We start from the raw sequence: 18,726 nt of genomic DNA on the forward strand, positions 1-18,726 counted from the left end.
ATACGTTTGCTCCCACTCATGAAGCCATTAATTAAGAGCCAGTGCAACTTTAATTATAAAGCCTATTTTGTTAGATTGTTTCTGAATAGCAAAAGATAAATTTATATTTTTATTGAAAGGAACAGTATTGATTAATCAATGAATATAATCAAGAAGCTAATTAAGAATCTGGTACACTTTTACTAATAATAAGAGCACAATGAAATGGAACCAGAAGTATGAAATTATAAAAACTGCTGGCAGTTCATGTTAGTTAGAAAGAAAATCTCCTCTCATAATTAAATATATTCATTGATTTTTAGTTCTTTAAAAGCACTAATGTTGACTTCAATTTAGTCTTGCTTCAAGATACAAAGTAATTCCTAAGTATAGCATCGTGAATGTTAATAAGGTAATCTGACACTTATTGATGTAGATACAAAACAAAACACAATTTTATGTTTCCTAAGAGAAAATATGCATTTTTTTAAAAAACAGGTTTAAGAAGAAACTGCTAAAACCCAATAATTTCTAATCAATCTGATTCTTGACTTTGTCCTCCCCCAACAGCATCGTTCAAAAACTGTGGGAAATAGAAAATGTTCAGATTGCAAGGTTTCGCGTGTTGAAGGGAAGAAGTTATTTCCAAAACCCCAACTCCCATCCCTCTAGTTTTTTATCTAGGCGTGGTAAATTAAGACGATATAAATTTGCCAAATCTGAAGCAGGAGGTATTTGTTTTCCATACTCTTCGTGGTTTCCTCCTAATCTCCAACCTTACCTCCTCTCCTTATCCCTCCTCTCCCCCAGTCTCCCCAGTGACCAAAAGCCCATAAATTAAAACTGTAAACAATTCCCCTGAAAGGTGCCTTCCTGGTGCTGTCTAAAACAAATGCAATCTTCTGTTTGGGCATTTAAAACACCACAAGCATTCTTACTTAGATTAAATTGTGGGTCTCCCTGGTCTCCAGGCATGCCTAGACATGAACCATAAAGGGAAACGAGGCCCTTGGAGTTTCTCTAGTAACTGCGGGCCAAATCAACAGCAACCATAAGAACAAGCAGTCATTCTTTTTTTTTTTTATCTTTCTTTCAATGTGAACAGAACTAGGCCACACACTTTTTTGTCATTATTTTAATTTTTTAGTTGTATTACTTGCTAAATAAACTGCATTTTAAAAAATTATTTCAGTAGGCAATGTATCTTGAAGACTTTTATGTATGCGTTTGTATGCTTTTTTTTTTTTAATTACCTTTGAAGAAACGTTTTAAAAATCTAATTTGTCAAGGCATCTACCTCAACCACTGCCTTGGAGGGCAGCAATCCAATTCAGGTAAGACATCTAAGATCAACTAATAATCGTCAAACATCAATTAGGAAAAAGTATTAAATATTGAATTAGGTAAAAATGACTAACAATTTGACATAACAGAACTGTTTCTAATAACTATGTCCTAAACCTAAGAGATTTTATAAGTCTGCATACTTGTTAATGGAATAGAGGCTATTTCACTCCTGATTTTTCATGTTTATATAAATATAAAATTACAAAGTTGTCTCTGCAGTTATCTCGAGGTGGCCCAGAGGCTAATTAGCTCTGATTTCAGCATGTTGCCTGGTATGGCTTGGTATACTATACATTTTAATGAGTGTGAGTGATTTATACTTCACTTTGGTTTGTTACTCTTCACTTTGGTGTTCACAAAGCAAACCATACACCTCGCAGAAATGTGCTTTCATAAACAAAGATAAATCACTCAAACTCATCCTTGGGAGGTACTTCAGGTGTTTAACAGTGTGACTTTGGAATTTGTGTTGAATGATCCAGGTTACCTACCCATGTTACTAGTGGCATCCATGAAGCCATTTGCTGGGTTTAGGAAGTCAATCTACAGCTGCAAAGTTTTCCTTGTGGAAAACTAGCCTTCTGGGTCAACAGTGACTGTAGGAAGATTATATTCTAGGGAGTCTCCTACCAACTGAGTTCCACAAAGTGTGTAATCAGACCACGTTCCTTTTCTTCTCCTGATTCATTCACTGAAGGAAGAGAGAGGAAAGAGTAACTAAAGGAAAGAATTATTAGTAGAGGTGTCCCAGTAGTCTTCTGTAACTGCCTCCTTTGTCTGATCCAAATACACACATAAACACATCTACGCCTTTAGAAATGAAATTCTGAGAATAGGAATATGTAACTCTTCACAAGTCACTTTCTCTGATCTCCACCACCCTTGCCCTAAATAGCCAAGTTTGCTCTTGCTTCAGGCCCTACTTGTCTCACCTCCTCCATGAACCTTCCTTAACTGATCTCTCCCCTGCTTCTATTTCTAGCAGTAAAGTCTGCACAGTTTAGTGATTTGTTATATACAGTCTGGAATGGTAAATAACACTTGTTCACTTTGTGTTACACCTAGAATGTACATTTGGAGGGCAGAATGGCCGTGCCTTATACTTCTTAGCTGCTGAACACACAGCAGGTATTTAAATAAATATGTGCTGGAAGTAGGAATAATTTTACCTAAAGCTGACCTTGAAAGTTCAAAACTGTGGCTTTGATCTCAAGAGGACCACACTTTGAGCTTAACTAAGGAGTTGGCTGGCTCTTGATGTGACTAGAAGATCCAGCCTTTCGCCTCACTGCATGCCCTCCAGAAGTATAAGGCCAATTCCCAAGGGAACGCACTGGCACAGATGGGACTCTCAATAGGCAGTCTTCCCACTTGTCAGAGGCTACCCAGGCCTACCTCCCTTTGAAAAACCTGGCCTACAATTTGAGGTATCTGGAAATCTGTTTTCCCTGAATGGAATGGGCATGAAAACAGGATGGGCCTGCCTCGTTTCTTGGGGAAGGGGGAGGAGAGGACTTTTTGCCCCTCCAGCTCTGTCAGGAGAGAAACTACTCAAGAATCTGTGCCTCAGTCTCCAATGCCTCTTTCCTCGAGGCCCTCCAGGGGCCACCCTCTACCCCTTCCCGCAGCTCCCTCCCCTCCCCCACCCCGCCCCTCCCCCCGCCCGCCGCGCCCCGCCCCTCCGCCCACGGGGTTCCAAAGGCGGTTGGCTGGCCACGGCCACGGTCACTCGGCCATTTGGAGCTGCGGGGAGCACAGGGCTGAGAGACCAGGCTCTAGGGTTTGGGCTGGGAACTGAAGAGAAGGTTTCTGAGCAGAGGGACCGGGAGGTGGGAGTCGGGCCCGAGAAAGCGAGGAGGAAAGGAAAGGGGAAGGGAACCTGAGGGGGAGGGACCTCGAAGATGGGGAAGACCGAGGGGAAGGAGGCAGGGCGTGGGGGCTCCGGCCACTGAGGTGAAGCCGGCCGGCCGGGAGCTCCCAGGGTCACCTGGGGTTGGAGTGCGCGGGCCTGGGGGATGCAGGTCCCCGCCGGCAGCGCCGCCCCCTGGCCGTAGCTACGCGGCGAGTCCGGCGGGGGCCAGCGCAGCCCGCGCCGGCCGGGTGAGGATGCCCGTTGGGCCCGGGAGCGTCCTCCGGGGGCCAGGAAGCCCCTCGCCCTGGGCCTCGCGCCCGAGCCCAGTCGAGCTTCACCCTCGGTGAAATGTGGGGCAGAGTCGGGCCCTGACCCCTTGGAGACACCGTGTCGGCGCTGCGGACCGTCCGGGAGCTGCAGCCCGCGGGCGCCCGGTGCTCGGTTTGTAGGCAGTGTAATTAGCTGATTGTACTCTGGTGCTTACAATCACTAACTCCACTGCCATCAAAACAAGGCACAGCATCACTCGCCGCCCCGCCGGGAGGAAGACGCCACCTTCGGCAGCAAACGCCCCCTCGGCGCCCGACTCCAGGCGTTTGAGAAAGCTGCGCTTGGAGTTTTGATGCGTCAGCATTTGCCCCAGTAGCGCTACTAAGCGAGGGCAGGTTGCCAAAGTAGATGGAAACTCAGGCTTATTTTTCTAGATAGAGTTAAATTGTTAGCTATCTCTGTGAGTAAGATTGTACAATCTCATATGATGAAAGCAAAATTTGTGGGGTTTCATGACTTTAAGATATTTATATAAAGGCATTTCAACTTTTGGGAGGAGCCCACTATATAACGTTTAAAACTGTATGCCGAGATTCATTGTGCTTATTTCTCATTATTTAACAGGCCAGTCACAAACCTATCGACTAAGCTACTAAACCAATGATTTGCCTGTCAAAACTTATGGAAGCATCACTTTTAAGACTGCAGTTTTTGATAGAAATTACTTCTCTGTGAGTCTAGTTACTAGGCAGTGTAGTTAGCTGATTGCTAACAGTACCAATCACTAACCACACAGCCAGGTAAAAAGATTTGATAATTCATCCAAATGAACTGCTTACGCAACATCAGTGTGTTTGAGGGTGGAGGGTGGATTGGTAGATGCTAATATTATCCATTGCCTATTTATCAATAGCTCAACGAAGAGAGAAATCATTTTATCTGCTAAAACAATGTATGAGAGAGGTGTAAGTGTCCATTATTCCTTCAGACGCTTAACCAAAAATTTTTAGATACGTTAACATATTGGAGCCCTGGTGGTGCAGTGGCTAAGAGCTCGGCTGCTAACCAAAAGGCTGCCAGTTCAAATCCACCAGCCACTCCTTGGAAACCCTATGGAGAAGTTCTACTCTGTCCTATAGGATCGCTATGAGTCGGAATCGACTCGACGTCAAGGGATTTGGGTTTTTTTTGTTTTAACATCGGAAAATTGGGATTTTTTCCTTAACTAATATATGTCATTATATAATCTTGTGATTATCAACTTTTGAACTGTCTTTCTGTGAGACGATATTGTTAATAATGCTCTGAAAGAATAAAGTGCCACTGAGACATAAATTATGGTTATTACTGTGTGTCCATTTCTTAAACTGGCGTTGCTATGTCCATCTGAGTTCCTATCACAGTAATTAAAACTTATGTTGCTGAAATGGTTATTGTTCCTAGGTTAACAAAACCTCCCAGGGAAGCTATATATTTGTTTATATTTTGATAAGACTATATTAACAAAATTCTTCAAAACTTATTTTTCATGATGGGATTTGATCCACTCTGATATATTCCTTTTAGTAATCCTTCCAACTGTTGCATTCTAGGCAGCTTTTAGTGAAAATGACTAGCAGATGGAGTTACGATCTAAATCAAGCTTATTTCGTAGGGTTTGTCTTCAATGATTTGGAAGAAAAAGAATATCACAAACCCTGTAAACATGAGTACCTATCCGCCGAGTTCATACCTCTAGCTCTCCTATGGGCTAAGATCTTAGCCGCTGTCCTGAATTCTCCAGCCAACGCAGGCGCCAGAATTTCCACATAGGAGATGTTGAGCCTTGGCAATCTAGTCTGGAAGAGGAGATTGGGGCGGTGGGGCAAAGTAAAGTTTTGGATTTCGTTTGTGGGGAGGGAGTTTGGGAGGTGGAGAGCAGATTGAGGATGTGAGGGCTAAACTGCTCGCCCACTGACTCCAACAGGACAGGACACGCCCCCAAAGTTGATGTTTTGACTATTCTCAACTCTAAGGCTTGGACTGGTCCCGAAGCCTCTGATCACCGCAGAAGTGGGCTTCAGATCGTACAAAAGCGCGCGCTAGATCCCAACACCTACGGAGAAATAAGGGCTTCCGCCTGTTATTGCTACCAACTGGGCAGTTCTCCGAGGGGCGGGCCTGTGGGAGGGAAGAGAGAGTTTGGAGAAGCGTCCTGAGTTGCCATGGAGACGGGGCCCAGAGGAACTCCCAGCAGCCTAAAGGAGTCGGATGAAATTTCTCCGCACGGACCACTGGTGTTTGTCGGCTCCTCGGAACAGGACGTAAACTTGGCCAAGCAGTTCTGGATCTCGGCGTCGTTGTATCCTCCTAATGAATCTCAGTTGGTGCTGTCCAGAGATAGCAGGCAGCGTCTGCCCGTGGCGCGGCCCTCTGGGTGCAACGTGGCAGGTGAGTTGCTGCCTCCTGTCGATGATTTCTGCTTTCTGCTTGTACCGTAACCAACGTGGGGTATAGCAGTGGCACAATGATTAAGCGCTGGGCTGCTAACCGAAAAGCCGGCAGTTGGAACCCCCCCAGCGGCTCCTGTAGGAGAAAAGACCTGGCAATCTGCTTCCATAGAGATTACAGCCTCGGAAACTCTATGAGGCAGTAAAAATTACAGCCTAGGAAACCGTATGGGACAGTTCTACTCTGTCGTATAGGGTAGCTAGGACTCGGAATCGCACACAACAACAAACAATTCTAAAATGAGAATCTTTTCTTTCAAATGTTTAAGACACTATGCAAATAGTTCCTAAACCTTCCCAGCAATCCTTCCAACCGATAAGGATCGGTAGTATCTTTCTTACATCTAAAAGTACATCTTAAAGTTATGGCATCTTTTTGGCCAAACAACATAGAATAATCTAGAGGAAAGTTAGCTGTTGACTGAAAGGATATTAAGGATAGTAATTTACATAACTGAGTTCAAACATGAAAACCCTAGAGAAAGTTGAAGGCAAGGTCAACATTAGGAAAAAAATTTCCTGGCCAGCAAGCCCATAGCGAGGCCTAGGATGTGGAAACTGTTATTATACAATTTTAACAGGTATACAAAATTCAAATTCTTTAATGTTACGGCCTTTTCCAATGATTTCTTTACTTCCCATTTTTATTTTTTAGAGAAATGTCACTTCCAGCGTTCTCCCCCTGAGAATAACAGTAAGTATCAAGTTTTCTGCCTTTCAACATCCCTGACTCAGGTTCTTCAGAAAACAAGTAATATGTGTAAGGATACAACTTTACACTTCTGTGTAACGATCTGAATTGCATACCCAATCCTGCCTCAGTGACTACCCTATTTATTCAGAGGACAGTGCCTGAATTCCTAAACACTTTGAATAGGAATGTGGAAATGGAATCTATGATTCTTTCAGATATGTTCTCCTTACAGACCTTTCCTTGTCTCTGGACTCAGGTTTACTCATCTTCTGGAAATTAGAGGTTCCCTGCAGCCTTAGCTAATTAATTCAACCTCCACTTCTGTATGAATCTAGCTTGTAAACTTTCAAGGCACAGTGTAGAGTCGTGTTTACCCTCCTAGTCTATTACCTATATCAAGATTATTGTAAAATCATGATAAAGTTATTTCGAATTCAATTTGATTTTATTTCTTTTAGAGGGCACAGAAGTTGAGGAAGTCCTAAAGATTCAGGAATCGGAGGAGAAACTAAAGTATCTCCAAAAGGTAGGCCAATATTGCAGAAGGTCATCTGATCTTCATAACATTTCCTGAATAATCTCAATTCTTTTCTTACCATATGTATATGAAAATTTTCTATTTCTAGTGTGTTAGCTTGACCAACTAGAATTTTAATTAATTTCTATTACTGATTTGTATATCTGCATTTAGAGAGTAGTTCTAAATTAACACTTAGATTATTAGATGTAACTTTATCAATCATTAGGAAATAAACTATCAATTTAAGCTTTCAATCTTAATTAACTATGTTGTTATTATGTGCTGCTGAGTCAATTCTGACTCATAGCAACTCTATAGGGCAGAGTAAAACTGCCCCAGAGGGTTTCCTAGTCAGTAATCTTTATGAGGGAGTCCTGGTGGCACAGTGGTTAAACGCTCTGCTGCTAACCGAAGTGTTGGGAGTTCAAACCCACCAGGAGCTCCATGGAGAGACATGCAGCAGTCTGCTTACATAAAGATTACAGCTTTAGAAACCCTATGGGGCAGTTCTATTCTGTCCTATAGGGTCACTGTGAGTCAGAATTGACTCCACGGCAGTGGATTTGGTTTTGGTTTTGGTTCTGGAGTCTTTATGGGAGCAGATCACCAGGTCTTTTCTCCAGCAAAGCCCCCATTTCGGTTAGCAGCCAAGTGCTTAACCGTTGCACAACCAGGGCTCCTTTAAATAACTGTAAAGTAGTAAAATAATGAATTAGCTACAGCAAACACATAAATGAGTTGGTAGCCAAATCTATACAATCATGCTGGTTTATTAACTGAGAATCTTGTCTGTGAAGATGATGACAACATATAAATCTGTCTACAGGGTATAGTTGAAAGAGCATAGTATTTAGAGTAAAAAATACCTAGATTTGAGTCCCAGCTCTTTTAATTATTTAATACATGCTGGATTTCTCTGAACTTCAGTTTCTTCTCCTTTAAAATGAGCATATGGAAAAAAAACATGAGCATATAGTACCTGTCTTTGCTGTGTCACCTGGGTATGGTAAGGATCTTGTGAGGATCTAATATGTGTGTTTTGTGAACCATAAAGCGCTTTACAAATATTAATAATGTTACTGGAAGTATTCTGGCTCAAAAGAGCAATAAATCAATCTGCCAATTTCTGGCAATAAATAAATCTTCCAACTTCTGTCTTGCTTCATATTGAAATTATGAATGCCCCCAAAGCTTCATGATCTCTGCTGCAATCCTGTGGGAGTGCTCTCTAACCTATAAACTCTTTCATCTAGAAGACCCAGGAGCTAAATGACTTAGCATCAGCCCAAGGGGTTCTGAGTCTTCTGGTTAGCTAGTCCTAGTTACTGCTTGGATCTATAACTGCTTGGAGATGGCTAACAAGTGCTTCCTTGGAGTTTGAACATTGGCTATTCTGTCTTTGCAAAATCCCAAGGATTCGTAGGAACAACAGGATCATAGGAAAATGGGGAAAGACAGATTTCACATGCTTTCCATCCAATAAGGCCCAAAACCATATACAACATTCCAAGAAAAGAAATACTGTAAGAACCTGAAAAATCAAATAGAGTTAACTGTCTTAATAGGTCAAAATTAAATGGTCAGAGGAATGAGTCTGTCCGCTAGAACCATTTTCACTAAAAGCTGAAATTAAACACATTGGTGTAGTCAAATCACCTGAATCCGTCTCTTTTTGGCAACATCTTTTGTTTGCTTTTCATGATATAGGCAAAGCCTATATCAGCAATTAATACAGTGATTTATAGAACCATCTCATTTGGTTAATGGATAAATTCCATTCTATAACTGTTTCTGTACTATAAAAGCAAAGATGGAGGATCCATTTTGGCCTAATGTCCAATCATTGGATATACTGCAAACTCTGAAAGGTTTATCCGGAATTTTACATAAATTACAGAACAATGCATTTGAGTTTGCTGATCACATTAATTCATTTTGCGGACTACAAATTAAGTGATTTGAAATAGTCAGCATTTTCTTCTCTCTTTAAGATATTAAGTACTGTATACTTGTACCAGGACTTTTTAGGAGGGGAAAAAGCCTGATTTTCAGTGAATTAAAAATGATTAAAAGTTGACTTTTACCATACTTTTGGAATTTACCTTTCATTTTAGAAAGTAAATAGAAATAAAAAATTAAAGAGTAAAACTATTATTAATTTTTATCAGCTTTTGTCAATAAGATAATATGATGTGAGTTCCAGGTGGATGTTCTGCTAATGAACTGTTATATTAATAGTCTTACAGATAATTTCCTTGCCTTGGGTTCTTCTATTAATTTATTAGTTACTTAATTCCACAGGTATTTATAGACAACCTGCTGTGTGCCCAGTACTGCACTAGATATTGGGGATACAAAGATAAGATGTGGTCCCTGATCTCAGGCAGTTTACAATCTGGTAGTGAAGACAACCAATTAAAATAAATAATTATGATATAGTATTAGGATACATGTCTGCACATAATACTATGGGAACACAAGGAAGGACATCAAAATCAGGCTTAAGGGGTCAAGAAGCCTTTCCAAACAAAATGAGTTTTGAAGGATATGTAGAGTTGGCCAGACAAAGAGTATGCAAAGCAGTCCTCTGCACTGCACCAGCTAACTTCCTAACATCCAAATCTGATGTTGCTCTCCTACTTCCATTATTTTTCCATGATTCCCCATTTCCTACAGAATCAAGACCAAACTCCTCAGCATTGCATAGCATTCAAATTCCTTTACAATCTAACCATAACCTGACTGGCTTCTTGAACTCTTACCACTCTCTCTTCTCCTATGTCCCCTTCCCTATGCCCAGCATAGTATACAATGTACAGTTGGTTCTCAATCCCTAGGCCAAGGCACACCATATACCCCTCCCCACATGTGCTACAGAAGTGATAAATGGGTAAAATATCTTTGTGCTACACTTAAACATCCACGTTATTCTGTGAAATCTGCCAAAGTGTACAGTAAGCCACTTTGCCAGCAATAGGTCCTGCAATGCAGCATAGAAAGAGGTTCTATTTTTTGAGAGGAGATTTGTTGAGAATAAAAGACAAAACAGCAAGCCAGCAGGAAAGAAAGAGAATGTTACTGAAACTATGCCTTCTGAGTGTATAGGAGAGCTTAGTCAGAACTGTACAGTGCAGTTCTATTCAAACACTGCCAATGATGCAGAAGGGCAACCAAGAGAATCTTGCAATAACTGAATGCTGTTATAGATATTCTGACATACTATTATAATGTAGTATTCATAACAGCTAATTTATGGAGTGCAGAGTATGTGTTGGAGCCCTGGTCGCACAGTGATTAAGAGCTTGGCTGCTAAGCAAGAGGTCAGCAGTTCAAATCCACCAGCTGCTCCTTGGAAACCCTATCTCACAATTCTGCTCTGTTGTATAGGGTTGCTATGAGTTGGAATCGGCTCAGTGGCAACAGGTTTGGTATAGTACGTGTTGTATACAGTTTTATAAGTTTAACAAGCAGTTTACATGTATCAACTCATATACTCTTTAAAATAGCTCAGTGGTGATTATTCCCATTTTACCAAACAAGGCTTAAATGATTTTCCAAAGTTCTTGCAACTGGTAAGTGGCAGAACCTAGATTCAAACCCCAGTAGCCAAACTCCAAAGCCCATGTGATTAACCCTAGAATGGACTGATTGTACTGTAATTGTTGCCAGCTTGGAGTGTTTTTATCCCTTCAGGTTTGCTGCCAAATATTCTAACATTTAAAACTATGTGACTGCAGCAAGTATGAGAAACCTGTTTCCAGCTGTTTCTTGAACACCCAATGCACTTTCATGTCTCTACCTAAATGCTCTCCCCCCTTTACCTTGAAGGCCTAGTTCATATACCTGCTCCTCTGTGAAGCCTTCCCAGAGGTTGCCTGGAGACAGGCAGAATAAACACCTCCCTTCTCCATCCTCTCATAGCAAGTCACATATACTTTTAGAATATTTATCACAGTCTCTGATCAGTATTGAAGGTAATTATGTATGTTTCTGGCTTCCTTGCTAGATTGTAGGCACCATTGTATAATGGACTTTGGAGACAAAAAGTGGGTTTGGAAGCCTACCTTAGCCACTTAACTATTCGTGTGACCTTGAGCAACCTGTTTAACCCCTGTGAGGTTCAGCTTCCTCATATATAAAAGGAGAAATGATAAAAAAAAAATCTGCCTCATAGAATTAATGTAAGATATGTAAAGTACCTGGCCGTAGTTTGCCCTCAGCAAATGTTAATTCTCCCTTCCTCTGTGAGAGCAGAGGACATGTCTTATTTGCTTACAAGTTATTGAAACTCAAATATCTGAATGAATGAATGCATAATTGAATTAATTGAATGAATGCTCTGTACAGTGATTATTTCAATTTTGTTTGGCCTTTTCCATATATATCCATCTGGCAAATATTTCTAGGATGATAATTTTTGCAAGAATGCTCCCAGAATCTATCTGTTTGCAAGTCTTCTTTAAGAGCCATTTTAGCACATCAGCTCTCTTCTCAGTTTTGCTTTTATCTCCTGGGTCTATATATGATGGGAGGAGGTAAGACCCCTTGTGGTTATAGAAATATAGAATCTAGTTTTGGATTCCACTCTTTTTCTAAGTCTGTAGTATTCTCTCTGCATTGCTGCCACCACCGTTCTGCAATTTTTTGCTTGACGATAGAAAATAAATGAGGGTAAGGACACCTTTTTAACTAATAAAACATTTATAATGATCTATTTAAGAGAGCCTTCTACATGTTTGGAATACACACATTGATCAGCAAATTCTGGGTGTTATTTCCATCTTACAATGGGAAAAAATATTTACCATCGATTTTCTCCTAAAAGCTTCTTCTTTCACTTTCACCCTAAAATTAATGAAAACCTAAAAATTTATTTTCCATTTCTCCTAAAAGTGCTCTTTCCAACTGATATTGATTTTTCAGTTGTTGAACTTTTTTTAAAACTTTAAAATTTTTCTTTTTTTTGGAATATTTTCCAGGTATGCATTATAAATGCTTTTAGTTAGTGTAAGAAATGCTATTAATCACAACTACTATTTCAGTGATGGATATCCCTGGCAGAAAATCAAAAACAATTGAATCTGTCAAGACTAAATGGCTTACTCTGTCCATAAAGAAAACCTTATAGCACTATACTGGACCATTATTTTTCCTTTGAGAGTTCTGAAGTAGCCTGAAAACATTATAATAAATGAACAGTCAGCTAATTCTTTGAAATCATAAAACTAATTTGCTGTTTAGTTTTGCTACCTTTAAGAGAGCTCTTTAGCTGATTATCTCTCTGTGAAAAGAATGATAATTCGTTCACTGAGAGAAGGAAGAAAAGATCAGAGCAGTATTTTAGGGGCTATAAATAGATGAAATCCTTGGAAATGTCCATCTGGAATCAGAATTTTACCATGAATGAATGTACACCAAAGGTTTCTACAAGGAAACTATGTTAAATTTGCAGAGCAACATTCCAGACATGTTCTTTATTGTTTTAATAGGTTTTAATATGTACAATAATAACACATATAATAATAATAATAATATGTGCAATAATAACACATCCTCTGCCACCAATACTGACCACAGTGTAAGTCTCCTTCAAAAGTGAGTTTGCTGTATTGCGGCACATCCTTGAACCAGAAACAAGTTACACTATTATGAGGATATGAATCTTAGAAGAAGAATCTTCACAAAGGTGTAATTTTAGACACTGAGTAGAATCTTGAAAGTGGAAAATTTTGCTGATCCGGTACGCTTTCAAAATAGTAAGAGGGACACTCAGAGTCATTGTAAGTCAACTTCATAGAGCCAGAGCAAAGATCAAAGGAATTTCCTCAGTGTCATTGCCACAATATTCAAATAAAAAAGGAAATCCACTTTGGTGTCAAAATGATTGGAATAGGCTTCCTAGATAAAGCTAAATTTTCTCAGTAACAGCTTTGTTATCCTGTCCTGATGTAACATTTCAAAGATCCATTTTTTCATAAAAGAAGTACCAATAGGAAGCAATGGATTTCTCCTTCACATCACCAAAAAAAATCTAAATTCTTGTTGTTCCTAATTCATCAAAGCATTCAAGTGGAAGAGTCACAAAAACAGATGGTGCATGCACAGTAACAAGTAAATATTTTGGCAGAAATTGATAATTAAAAGACCATATAATTATGAATTAATTTTTTACATCATCATTAGTATCACTTTGTTTTCAAACATTATTCAATCTTGGGAAACACTTTTAAGTTGAAAGTCGAGGTTTCCCTCATTGTTGTTAAGTGCCATCAAGTCAGTTCCGACTTACAGTGACCCTATGTATGACAGAAAGAAACACTGGCAAGTCCTGAGCCATCCTCACAATCGTTGTTATGCTTGAGCCCATTGTTGCAACCACTGTGTCAGTCCATCTCGTTGAGAGTCTTCCTCTTTTTCGCTGACCCCCTACTTTACCAAGCATGATGTCCTTCTCCAGGAACTGGCCCTTCCTGATAATGTGTCCAAAGTATGTGAGATGAAGTGTCACCACCCTTGCATCTAAAAAGCATTCTGGCTGTACTTCTTCCAAGACAGATTTGTTCGTTGTTTTGGCAGCCCATGGTATATTCAATAGTCTTCACCAATACCATAATTCAAAGCCATCAATTCTTCTTCGATCTTCTTTATTCATTGTCCAGCTTTCGCATGCATATGAGATGATTGAAAACACCATGGCTTGGGTCACGCCCACCTTAGTCCTTAGAATGACATCTTTGCTTTTTAACATTTTAAAGAGGTCTTTTGCAGCAGATTTGCCTAATGCAATGCATTTTTTTTTTTAATATTTTAATGTACTTCAGGTGAAGGCTTACAGAACAAATAGTTTCTCATGAAACAGTAGTACACATGTTGTTTTATGACATTGGTTAACAACCCCACAACATATTAACCCTCTAAATTCTCAACCTTTTTTTTTTTTTTTTGGTGAAAATACACATAGCCAAAGATACACCGTTTCAAAAATTTCTACATACACAGTTCAGTGACATTGACTACACTCTTCCAATTGTGCTGTTATTCTCACTTAAGATGAAGGCTTTGCAATGCATTTTTTGATTTCTTAACTGCTACTTCCATGAGTGTTGATCATGCATCCAAGTAAAATGAAATCCTTGACAACTTCAATATTTTCTCCGTTTATCATGATGTTGCTTATTGGTCCAGTGGCGAGGATTTTTGTTTTCTTTTTGTTAAGGTGTAATCCATACTGAAGGCTGTGGTCTTTGATCTTCATCAGTAAGTGCTTCAAGTCCTCTCACTTTTAGCAAGCAAGGTATCAAATCATATGTAGTAACATCTATAGTCCATGAAAAGATACTTGGGGAGAGGAACAAGATTTGGAACTAAATAGCTGAATTCGTTTGCCCTATATAGGTCCAGCCCCAAAGTTAGATAGGGCCGTGCCCCAAATGCATCTCTTCCCCTTTTTTCCAAAAGTCCATGCACTTTAGCTTCTATACTCATTAACCTTAAGAATAAAATAAAAGCATTTTAAGCCCTAAGGTACTGTTGAGTAAGGACTTTCTGTTAATTATCTGCTTATAGAAATAATTAAATAAAATGATTAAACCCAGAATGAAGCAAAAAAGGATCATGTATTTTTAAAAATGAATGCAGGACTATCAATTTGATTCCAGTTACATGAAGCATTATTGTTCAAATGAGTAAGCACTTTATAAGCAATAGGGAAAATCTAATAGGATTTATTGAAGAACTAGACTCTTCTATGGATAAAGTAACTCACAGAATCTACCTTTGCCCTTTTCCTTTGCCAAAGGCAAGATGGAAAAGTCCTTAGACAAATTATATTAGAACCAGATAAAGTTAAATGATTTACGTATCTACCTTTACTTTATCACTTTATCATTTTCTATGATGGGGTACTTTAGTCACATGAATTGTGGTCAGGTATGCCCTCAGAGCCTGAGATGATATAGTCATTTGTCTGTTTAAATCTTGAGAGCCACTGTTTGTAATACCTCTAAAATTGGTAGTTTAATATACAAAGTATTTCACAATCTGCCTCCTGCCTTATCTCCCCAGCCTCATCTACCATCATTCCTCTTAAAGTGCCATTCACACTCTGTAGTCATTCTGAACCTCTTGTAGTTCCAGAAACCCACCAGGCTATTTCATTACCTCTTTCACATTGAACCTACCATTTCTTCTGCCTGGAATTGCCATTCTCCAATTATTTCATTAAGCTAATGCTTCCTTATACTTCAAAACAAGTCAATGGTCACATTCAAGCCTTTCCTCACCCTCACATATTTCCAGTCTAATATGAATGTCCCTTCCTTTGTGCTTCTCTAGGGCCCTATGCATTCCCCTGTCATAGCCCTTGCCATATAGCACTGTGGTGTAGTTTATGTATCCCTCCTGCAGGCTCTAAGTTCCTTAAGGAAAAGGACCATGAGTTTTTTGACCCTAATCACAGTACCTGACAAATAGTAGATGATCTTCTAACCTACCAAATAAATGTTTGTGAATGAATAAATGGGTGATCTAACTTGTCTGGACCAGGATTTTGCATGATAGCCCAGTTCCTTGAGTTAGATGCCATATGAGGTACTCATTTAATAGAAGGAGAGACCACAATAGTTAGATAGACCAAGACCCAGAGACCTCACAGACTCATAGGTACTGAACACACATTTACCAGTTGTGTAAAAGGATGTGCAAACAACAGGCAAGAGTGGAAATGCAGTCTCTGACTATAGAAGGAAGTCAAATAGATGAGCAGAGCGTTGTATCTTCTTTGAAGAAAGTGATTCCCGAAAAAGGCAGTAGATAGAAATCCAAGGGCAGAGTGCCAAGGTTTAACAGCTTGAAAGAGAAATCTTGCCATAGGAATTAGAGTACAGAGTCAGGAGTGAAAAATAAGGCAGAACCACCATCCCAAAGTATCTGGAATACTACACAAGGAATAAGACTAGGAATTGGACACAGGTGACAAGACATTATTCCATATGCTAAAACTTCAATACAAGAGAGGCTTACCTATAAAAAAGAAAGCAAAATCCTAGAAACTCCAATCACATTGCTAAACATTTGTGTCACTCCCTACAGACATATCCAGAAAACTTCCCTAGATCCATGTATGAAACAAACAAATTGACCTAACAATGGTTGTTGTTTTGTTTTCTTATTTTTGCCAAGCCAAAAAACATTGTTCAAAAATCAATTTACAAATAGTTAATTCTGTTGTTGATATATATTCGGTTTAGGAGCCCTGGTTGTGCAGTGGTTAAGGAGCTCGACTGCTAACTGAAAGGTTGGAAGTTCGAACCCACCAGCTGCTATGTGGAAGAAAGTTGTGGCAATTTGCTTTCATAAAGATTATAGCCTTGGAAACCTTATAGGGCAGCTCTACTCTGTCCTATAGAGTCGCTATGAGTCAGAATCAACTCAATGGTAATGGGTTTTGTTTGTTTTTAAATAACTTTTTAAGGGAAAGAGGGTATGTTTTCATTTTAACAGTAATTCAGAAACAATGAGGGGAAAACTTCTAAAAAATGATTTAGGTTGGTATATCCAAACTTGACAATTTTTATTATAAAGGATAAATTTTTAGAGCACTGAATAACTAAAAACAAAAAGAAAAAAAGATAGTTATTAACTGTAGCTATAATGTGTTTTACATATTATCTGTCGATTTTGGGAGGTTTATGACTATTAATGCTACCAATAGATAGAAATAAAATATTGTCTATATGTGTGAGGTTGAATCGGACATTGTCTAGGTTTCACTCCAGACAGGTGGGAGCCCTGCACAGAAATGTAGGGACATGGGGCCAGTGTAAAATTCACAGAATGTTTGCCCAAGGTAGCTGAAAACTACCTAGCCTTAAAAATTATTGTAGGCAAATTGAGGGTCAAAGCTGAAGAAGCAATATCAAGCTCAGACAGGAAGGGCCAGATAAAACCATAAACAGTAAGACGTATCATGAAGCCAAAAGTTATAAGAATCTGATTTAGAAGAATTGTGCAAGATTCATTTAACAAATATTTATATGCCAGGCATTATGTTAGGCACTGGAGAACAACGATAAACAGCAGCATAAAACATGTTTTAAAGATACAAACTCTGCCCTTATGGAACTTGCAGTCTAATCAGGGAGACACTGATCAAAGAATTATACATGATGTTAAAAAAAAAACCTGTTGCCATCAAATCGACTCCGACTTATGGTGACCCCATATAATACAGAGTAGAACTGCTCCATAAGGCCTTCTTGACTGTAATCTTAAGGGAAACAGATTTCCAGGCCTTTCTTTTGTAGTACAATTGGGTGGGTTCTAACCACCAACCCAGGAGAGTATTTAAAATGGAAGTATTGATCCAAAAAGGGAATCAGGGAGGATTTCTGCAAAGAATCAATAATTAAGTTGAGATTAGAAGGAAAATTGGATATTAACTAGGCCAGAAGGAAGAGGATGGAGGAAGGGTCCGGACAGTGTTCCGGGCAGCAGAAACATCACATGCAAAGACCCTGAGCTGGAAAAAGCATGGCACATTTCAGAAACTGAATGGCGAATGTGGTCATGTGAAGATTAAGCCATAGTAAGAGCAATAAGAAATCACTGAAGGGTTTTAAGTTGGTAGGTGACGGCAACAGATTTGTTTGGAAAAGATCAGGAAAGACTATAATATGGGGAAATGAATTGAAAGTGGCCCCAGCAAAAGTGGCAGGTCATTGCAATCATCCAGTCATGGGGTGATGGTAGCTTGGATCAGGATGGTGGGAGTGGGGAAGGGTATATACCTTTGAGAGATATTTAGAAGATAAACTAACCAGGACTTGGGTTACATATTGGATATGGAAGGTGAAGCATAGCACAGTATTAAAGACAACTCATAGTTTTTTGGCTTGCATAGCAGGATGGATGGTGCCATTCTCTGAAACAAGGAACATTTAGAGGAAGGTCAGATGTTTTGTTTTGTGAGGGGAGGGGAGAATATTAAGAGAGTAGATCATAAATTCAGTTAAGCTACCTTTGACATAAGCAAGAGGAGCTGTCAAATAGGCATGTGGCTATATGGCTATAAATTCAGATGTATGGGCCAGAGATGAAGTATGAGAGTCATCTGTATGGGGAATTCCCCAGCCCCTCCTTCTTAAGTCCTAATGGGCAGGACAAGAAAGACATATCTGAAAGATGAGGTCAGTCCCATTCACTCATTCATCATATCTATATAGCTATCCAACATGAAGAAAACTTTTAAGACTCAGTAGTTACTTGTTTGCTGAGGAACAAGCTTTGATAGATATTGCAGACTGCATTGTCAATAGTATATAATTCAACCATATAAAGAGAGGTATCCTTAATGTATGTACACTTTATTGAATTTTTAAAATGTAATGCTCATGTTGTACTCATTTTTCTCAGTATTAAAATTCAAATCTCACCTATTGCCTTTTTAAAAATAAGTGCCTTTTAAGCCCCATAGATACATCCAAACTCCCTGAGGGACTGAATTGCTGGGTGGAGGGCTCTGGGGACCATGGTCTCCGGGAACATCTAGCTCAATTGGCATGACACAGCTTATAAA

General features: G+C 39.4%; 1 protein-coding gene across 1 annotated transcript in view; it reads left to right on the plus strand.

Annotated features, from left to right (window-relative positions):
- The first annotated feature begins 5,652 nt into the window (after positions 1-5,652).
- The window catches only part of HOATZ (HOATZ cilia and flagella associated protein), a 26,642-nt gene continuing 13,568 nt past the window's right edge, over positions 5,653-18,726 (plus strand). Inside the window, exons 1-2 of the mRNA XM_012557328.1 lie at positions 5,653-5,878; positions 7,090-7,157. Coding sequence (XP_012412782.1) covers positions 5,653-5,878; positions 7,090-7,157 — 294 coding nt within the window. The remainder of the gene's footprint in view (positions 5,879-7,089; positions 7,158-18,726) is intronic.

This window comes from Trichechus manatus, unplaced genomic scaffold, assembly GCF_000243295.1.
Source record: "Trichechus manatus latirostris isolate Lorelei unplaced genomic scaffold, TriManLat1.0 scaffold00094, whole genome shotgun sequence".
NCBI lineage: Eukaryota > Metazoa > Chordata > Mammalia > Sirenia > Trichechidae > Trichechus > Trichechus manatus.